This window comes from Triticum dicoccoides, chromosome 2B (assembly GCF_002162155.2).
Source record: "Triticum dicoccoides isolate Atlit2015 ecotype Zavitan chromosome 2B, WEW_v2.0, whole genome shotgun sequence".
NCBI lineage: Eukaryota > Viridiplantae > Streptophyta > Magnoliopsida > Poales > Poaceae > Triticum > Triticum dicoccoides.
The window spans coordinates 559,375,840-559,384,600 of NC_041383.1; the positions used below are offsets into that span (position 1 = coordinate 559,375,840).

General features: G+C 50.6%; 1 protein-coding gene across 2 annotated transcripts in view; it reads right to left on the reverse strand.

Moving 5' to 3' along the window:
- Positions 1-6,984: 6,984 nt before the first annotated feature.
- The window catches only part of LOC119364838 (F-box protein At1g47056-like), a 2,395-nt gene continuing 618 nt past the window's right edge, over positions 6,985-8,761 (reverse strand). Inside the window, exon 2 of one of the 2 annotated variants that reach the window (XM_037630391.1) lies at positions 6,985-8,761. In XM_037630391.1, the coding sequence (XP_037486288.1) occupies positions 7,240-8,761 (1,522 nt within the window). In that variant the 3' untranslated portion in view covers positions 6,985-7,239. The other variant, XM_037630392.1, reaches the window with a different exon arrangement.

Below are 8,761 nucleotides of genomic sequence, written 5' to 3' on the forward strand. Positions count from 1 at the left end.
CTTGACTTAGTCTTGATCAACCTTGAAACTTTCCAACTCTCTTCATTTGGATGATGTCTTGAAGGTAAACATGGATGATCACCCAATCTTCTTCTTCAAGACATGCTTGCAATAAGCTCAACACCCGCATGACCAATCTTTGGATAATTCCTTAATAGCACCTTGGTCAACACATAAACTCTTTGAAACCAACACATGGACTTCAAGAAAAGCCTATGGACAAATCCTTCCAATATAACTCAATGCAACCATTATTCCATAGAGAATGTCATCAATTACCAAAACCACACATGGGGGCACCGCATGTACTTTCAAGCATGCTGCAGCCAAAGCTCGAGAGCCCCCCCCCCCGGCGGCATCTCGAAGGCGAAGAATGGAGGGAAGCGGATCCAGGTGCTTGGAGGCATCGCAGCATGGAGCACGAGTTCATGAGAGGAGTCCGCGGCATGGACTCCAGGAGCGACGGCGCGCGCCGCCGTGGCTCGTCGACCTCGCCTGCGGCGCGGGCGGCAACGCTCGCCGTCCCCTTCTTTAGGGCCCTCAGCCCGGTGCAGGGGTACGGGAATCCAGGAGGTGGTCTCTCGTACCAAGGCCTCATCATCTCCGGCCACGCGACCTTGTCGCGGCGGCGCAGCACCGGCCGTTTCTTCGGCGGGAGCGGGTCAGGCCCCTCCCGGGGGGCCTTTCCTTTCTCTGCGGCTGAGAACCGGTGGATCGGTGCCATTGGCGTCAAGAGCGGAGGAGGAGCAAGAGAGAAGATGCAGGCGGAGCAATGAGAGATGGACAACAGGGGCTCATGCCTCTCCGTACTTATAGTCCAGAGGAGGCCAACCGTCGGCCTCCATGATCACAGGTAATGATGACTCTTTTTACATGCAGCAGGAACTCGTCAAATCGGGCAGTTGCCGAGGCAGCGTGGGGAAGCGGAGACGCCCACGTCCAATCAAGTCGCCATGCATCAACCAAGGCCTCAGGCTGTTGGGGCCCGCGGTGCTCCACACTTGCCCTTTGGCTTTGCCGCTAAGCCAAGTCCGAGCGTGCCTTTGGCCCGGGGGCTACTGTCGGCGTCCTAGATATGGGAGTATCCAGACTTGCCTGCCTGCGGCCTGCAGCGTGGCTCAGCAGTGGCCCAGTACGGCCCATCTTCGTCAACCCAAGTTCAAGACCCAAGCCATGACGATCAAGGCCAGGCGGGCGCCGGCCAACGCAGTGTCCTTGTTTCCTCTTTGGTGCAAAGGGGGCAAGCACAGGCGCGGAGTACCGAGGCATCAAGCAAAGGTTTCCATATTGGTGCAACAAGACCAGGACTAGAAGGATGGTAAGACGGAGGTCACTGTGGAGCCCAAGACGGCGTCATCGCCAGTGCCTTTGGCAGTCGAAGACCACCTTTAGTCAGGATAGCATGTACTGGTTGTCCCCTTTCAAATCCCGCCGTTGTGGAATCCCTTCCCGCTCAATATTTGGGAAGAGGACCAGGGCCTCTATAAATAGGACTAGCCACCACCGTAGCAAGGGGAGATTATCAAGTTCACCCTCTCGCCACACCAGCACAAGAACACTTCTCCTCGCGAGGCTGTTCTTCTCCTTGTACTGTTCATCATCAGCCCAAGAGGCAATCCACACACCACACACTGGAGTAGGGTATTACACCACAATGGTGGCCTGAACCAGTATAAATCTCGTGTCCCTCGTGTTGTTCATCTTGTTGAGCTTAGAATCGCGGCGAGGTTCTGGGCGTAGATCGATAGGGAGAAGATCTTCGCGCGCACCCCAGAGTTCGAACCTTAAGGGTTTTGCCGGAACCCGATATCCGACAATCACGGACATGACGAGAAGTCTCGAAATGGTTGAGAGGTAAAGATTGATATATTGGAAGGTAGTATTCGGACACCGGAAGGGTCCTAGAGTGTATCGGGTATATACCAGAGTACCAGAGGGGTTACCGAAACCCTCGGGGGAAAGATATGGGCCATATGGGCCATAGGAGGGAGGCAAACCAGCCCACGTGGGTGTGGTGCCCCCCAAGGAAGGAGTCCAAATTGGACTAGGGGAGGGGGCGGCGCCCCCCTTTCCTTCTCCCTCTCCCACTCCTTCCCCCTTTCCCCCTTGGGGCGTGCCTAGGCCGGCCTCCTCTCCTCCCTCCTTTATATATGGGGGGCGCCCCTATGAGACACACCAATTGCTCCAAGCCATGTGCGGTGCCCCCCTCCATAGTTTACGCCTCCGGTCATATTCTCGCAGTGCTTAGGCGAAGCCTTGCGCGGATCACATCACCATCACCGTCACCACACCGTCGTGCTAACGGAACTCATCTACTCCTTCGACCCTCTGCTGGATCAAGATCTCGAGGGACGTCATCACGCTGAACGTGTGCAGAACTCGGAGGTGTTGTACATTCAGTACTCGATCGGTTAGAACGAGAAGACATTCGACTACATCAACCGTGTTAAGTAAACGCTTCCGCTTTCGGTCCATGAGGGTACGTGGACACACTCTCCCCCTCTCGTTGCTATGCATCTCCTAGATAGATCTTGCGTGAGCATAGGATCTTGCGTGAGCATAGGATTTTTTTTGAAATTGCATGCTACATTTCCCTTATTAACCGGACCAACTCTCTTCTTCTATATGCAATACGGGAGCTCCCCGCCCTCTGATGAGGTTCCGCCAAAAAAAGAAATCAAGAAAGGGTATCCACTAAAAAAACAATAAAGAAAGTGTATGGTAATATCAAATCATGATCGGAAATTAATTTTAAAAAATCATGATCGGAAATTTCCCTAAACTAGAAAATCTCATTTCTCGCTCGTTGTGGGGGTCATTCATTCGGAGGTGAATCCCTCTAATAGATCTTGCCCTCCGTATTCGATATAAATATACGACGTGTATAGGATCATTTGCTAGGATGAATCATTTCCAAAAATGACCATCTCATTATTTCCTGGTTGTCTATTATAACAAGATTTGCCCGACTTCAGTAAGGGAGGGGAACGGTGGCGCGCCTTTGATGCTCCAGTGGTAGTAGTCATCGCTAGATAGTTTACAAACATGGATGCAATCTTTGTTACTTCTCGTGTTCTTTTTTATTGTCATGATATTTGATGAATGGATTGGAAATACCCCCCCCCCTCCCCCCCTACAAAAATTCTAGCAAAACAATATGCGGAGCATGCACCCTTGACGTAACGGGACACCACATCACTGTATTTCCCGATGTTGGGAAGGTTCTTCTCGCGGTTTTTCTTCTTCTTTTCTATGTGTTCGTCTGTCAAATTTACAAGTATTCCTTTTTATGTTTGTTTTTTCTTCTCTTTTCTATTTTCTTTTTCCATTTTTTTGTTTATTTTTCTTTTTCCTTTTGCATTTTCAAATTTGGAGCATGTATTACCAATTTTTGCGCATGTTATAAATTTGGGAAGATTTTTAAATTCGTAAAGAATAATATCCATGATTTTTTAAATCTCGATCATTTTTTCAAAAATATAGGAAATTATTCTAGCAGAATCCCGGAAAACAAAAATAAAAACTGGCTGGAAAAAATTGTCAGCACGCGTACCATGACATGGGCCACGGCCCAGTGTGCACTATGGCAACATTTGGGCGCTTAAGGCGCAGAATAGGAGGTCCTGCCATTGATCCCTCACGACAGAACAACTTCCCACCCCTCTGCTCGGATCAAAGTAGTTTGACGATCTGCAAGGTACACGAAAGTTTGATACCCCGCAAAAAAAAGGTTTCATGTTTCATGCACTGAAAAAGTCTGAAATATACTACCATCAAGGGTTTTGAATACTTGTTCGTGGTCGTGGAACCTCAAGGTTCTGTATAAGATCTTCATCCCGACCACCGTGCAGTGTTGGAACTTGAATATACTACTACTCATTTTGCTCGAAGTAACTTTCCACATGTTACCATGATTGCATCTGCCGGCAAGAGGAATCATGAAGGCACGAATTTGTTCATTCAAAAGTAAAAAAGATGTATCCTAGCAGCTTCAACTTTTCCCAGTCTCCGAGACGCTCGCTGAGACGATGCTCCATGTTGGGCTGTACTGTTTTTCAGAGAAGCCACGAGGGACGACGAACGCCTCCGCCTGCATCCGGTGTCGTCCATCATCCTTGGCGTCACACAAGATTTTTCCCGCGTGGCTTCCGTTTCTGGTTTACGTACTCCAGGACGTCACGACTTCACGGGTTCAGACCTACTCCTCCGATCCTACCTACCAAGTTCATGCCAACCCAGAACAAGCTAGGCATATCACGTGAGAGACGCAAAAAGAGATACCGGCGGTTGAGACTTGGGGGAAAATGCCTTCATCACATGATCTGGATACCCAATTTCGTCAAGCTTTGGCTGGTTTTCGCTACCCAATCTCGATCGGTTTTGACATGAGCTGCAACTCTCAGACGCTGCACTCATGACTAGGTCAAGAGGCCAATACTAACATCCTTGTGGACTGTCATCCAACAGACAATGCAGTACGCCACACATCCATGCCACCGCCTGCAGACATCATGACGGTTGACGGAGCAAGGATCAGATCAGTCGGCACCAGATGACCAGCTGAAAGAAAACGGCAGGGCAGGGCAACAGATAGGAAACGTTTTACCTGACATGGCATTGTCACGGTGTCACGGAGCTGCTATCGTGAAGCGAGATGCTAGCACGCATGTGAAGTCACGCACGCTGGCTTATCTTATAAACTGGAGAAATGGCAACGTCTTAGTGGCAGAGCAAGGGTCTTCTTCGCGGCCGCGAGCACCAACCACACATATACTTGGTGTGCAAAATATCAAATCAAACGGGCCGAGAAATATCATCGGGGGCGTGCTGAGGCAGGCAGGAGGACAAGGAACGCCCAGCAAAACCGGGCAACAAGACATACACTCGCACTGAATTTTAATAAACAAGCTTCATGCAGGACCTAAGCTACAGGTCCGCGTGGGCCGTTCAGCGGACACGTCCCCGTGAGTTTTCTTCAGGCTCCATAATGCATATCCATAGACTGTAGGAACGGGTCTGGCAAATAATAATGCAATCGATCGAGATGAGAGCGACGGCTAAGATGGTGGTAGGAAGAGGAAACTGCAGCCAGCAGCTGCACTATCAGTTTTGGGATCTGATCAGAAATAAGGTATAGTAGTACTGGACTTCACGAGCGGCGCCAGAGACCTAGTATAAAATTCAGAGTGGTGCCCAGCCTCCCAGGGAGACAAAATTTGAAAAACGGGCGCGCAGTTCCCCGGGTGTAGTGTGGGCATCACCATGGTCAGAGGGCATGCGTCCTGCCCCAGTTTCCGTGCAGGTGACGAGCATCCGAAGCAAAGCGCACAGCGAAAGATGTGGAAGCGGACAAAATGACCGACAGGCTTCACGTTTCGGATTAATGGCGCTCACGCGCCCGGCACAGTGGGAGCACTGTTCCATCAGTGGCTGTGGCAGCAATCGACCAGCCGGAGAGGGCACCATTTCGAACGTCCATGATAGAGGCGCTTCGTGTCGACGAACTGGGCAGCATGACCCGCAATTTTTACTACTAGCATATGCAATGTTCTGTCTGTGGACTTTGGTTCCTCTGGGGAGCATTTTCTCGAGCAAGCTCCGCGTCACCACTAGCTGTAGTATTTTATACTGTCAGTTGTTACGCTTGGTTAGCTATAAGCAGTAGTAAAAGCAGAGATGCCCTGGTTTGACCAACTATGCCGTATGTTCTGCGCTACTAGTAAAAGATATTTTGTCCCCCCTTCACTATCTGATGGTTTTCTGTCAGGCTGATCCGCTGTAAATATCAAAAAGAGTATTGATAAGCACTCTCTATTACCGATTTTTATTGATAGCTACACCGATTTTTTCTAGCACTCCATGTCAAGGCAGTGAAGCATATAAAGGTGCAACATTGACTGTATACTCCAAGAATCTGTCGAGGTCTAAGACTAACCTGTAACGACGCGTATGCAAGACTCGACACATGCACATCATCATCAGACTAACCCTTGAAAGCTCCTGCTAATAGTTTTTCTTAAGGACCAGACACAAGTACAACAAATATCTCACTTTTACTAGAAAGGTGCGCAGCTATCTCATTTCATTAACCTTATTTTCTTTGGCCAACAACACATATTCACCGAGGAAGATACACCCCATTGACAGGGCATCATTAACCGACAACTGACTATGATGCCTTTGTGACAAAAGGAGGGCAAATACTCTTATATGAACCTCTATTTGCTTAACTTCTACTCCAAACACAACAAATCTACAAGCGCACTTTCAAATGTAGTGTGTTACACATTTTTTACAAGCTACTGTAATTCTCAACACCAACAAGGTTGTTATGAGTGACATGACAACAACTAACTAAAGTCTCGCAATATAAAATTCACGACTCAAAAGTATCGACAGGCACAGGCACAGGCACGGACTAGATATTATAAATTGAAACACAAGAGAATAAGTAATCACTGACTTTACTCTGTTTCTAGATGGGCTATCATGAATTGGTTAAGATGACGATTCAATTAACATGCCAGCGTAAACCGATAAGACACGTATACCACTTTACACGATATGGAATCCTTCACAATCAGCATATCACTACGACTGCTAATTAAACTTCCAAGCAACAACTAGCATATCGCTATCCAAGACCTTTATAAGTAACAACAGGAAATGGCACCTGGTTCAAACTATGCATTTTCTTTGATTGTTTCCGTGCACCATTTCATTTGCATACTTTATGGATGACAAGTTGGACAAACTGAATAAGATTCGACTCTGCACAAAGAAATATATCAAATCTCAATCCTGCATCTGCTTGCTACGAAACTAAATCAAACTATTGTGCATAATAGCATAGCATGTGCCAACATTGTACGCCGACAACCGACAGTGTTTGGCATCGATATATTGACTATATGTATGTGTTCGACAGTGAAGGTTAATGTTTAAGTACTGATCTAGAAATGCAAACACGGAGTTGCAGCTTGATGCAAACAAACAAAAAATGTTTTCCCTGGATACGGATGGAAGCATGGTGATCACCAGCAGTGCTATACCATATAGCAAGGTAAAATCAGAACAAGGGGAGACTACTGATGATGCTATTAGCTCCACAGTAAAACACGGAATTATCCATAATGGAGGTTTTGCATGGACTGGATATGAAATGTAACAAGCTAAGGAACACGAACATGAGACTAAAAACGATCAATAGCAAAGGAGTTCATGGATTTCCATCCCACATCACGCTGGTGGAGGGTTGCCAAATCTCCTTCTAAGTGCTGACATGACGCTCCGCATCCTACTGTTCGCCTGAGCAAAGGATTGTGCACCAGCAGCATTAGTGGGAAGGTCCATGGCAGCCATCTGACCAGTTAGCTCTGTAACCTGTGCTTGTTGTCCAGTCTCTTGCACGCCATTTTCACTTGGAGCGACCGCATCATGCTCCAACACAATATCCAGGCTGATCGAGAAGGAATCCCCCCTGGCCATCTTCAGATGCTCAACACATTCATACGATACTCCACGGCACCTCTTCAACTTCACCTTGACCAAACTGGGGCAACCCCCATTGAGTGCTCCCATCCCGCGATCTGTGACCGGGCATCCCTTGATGCAAAGCTTCTTGAGAGCAGCACATCGCTCCGCCAGGCAAATAATCTCGGTATCCCCTACAGTCTCACAGCCGCAAAGCGCAAGGCGCTCCAATGCGCGGCAGTGCTCACCAAGCATCCGGAGACTCTGCACGGTGGGGTTGACCCCTATCAAGACAAGCTCCTGAAGGTCCGGGCATCCTCGAGCAACAGCCATGAGGCCGCAATCACCGATCCGGTTTGTGCGCCAGCCATCAATATGTAGCTTTCGCAGCTTGTGGCAGTTCTGTGCAACACTGATTATGCCTCCATCGGTGCATTCAGGGGTCTTGACAAGGAACAGCACCTCCAGATTCGCACAGGCCGAGACAGCAGTCAGCCCACGGTCACCGACCTGGAGCTTCTCAAGGTGAATCTCAACGAGGCCAGGAGCACGGGCCGCAATGACCTCCAATGGTAAGTCCCAGGCACCAGAGCACCGCAGGATCTTGAGCGAGCGGAGATTCGGTGAGGACGAGACCAGCGGCACAAAGCAGAGGGCGCTGTACAGATCCTTGAGGCACACCGAGCGCAGCGACATGGCGAGTGGGAACAGGATGTCCTCGGTGATGGCGGTGGCGGTGACGGCGCCCGAAGTGTCCGGGAGGCCGCGGAGGCGCTTGACGGAGAGGTCCTCAAGGAGGGGGCACGACTGGAGCACGGCGACGAAGGCCTTGGGCCCGAAGGTGCAGGAGGCGACGGAGAGCTTGCGGAGCACGGGCGCGGCGGCCGCGAGGGAGGCGAGGCCGGCGTCGGACAGCTGCCTGAGGCCCCTGAGCTTGAGCCTGGCGAGGCGGTCGGAGGGCAGCGTGGCGGCGACCGCGGCGGCCCCGCCGTCGTTGAGGCTGTCGGCGCCCGAGCCGCGCGCGCAGCGGAGGGCGAGCTTGGTGACGGCGGTGAAGCGGGAGAAGATGGCGGGGGTGTTGTAGCCGAGCATGGCGCGCGCGTCGAGGGAGAGGCGGTGGCGCGTGGCGGCGTCGACCTCCTTCCAGCGCGCGCAGGTGAGGGAGCAGGCGTTGCGCTCGGCCGGGGTGAGCGAGGCGAAGACGAGCGTGAGGATCTCGTCGGGGAGGTCCTGCGTGTGGTCGCGGGCCGGCGGGGGCGGCGCGAAGGGGGGTGGGTCGAGGCTGCCG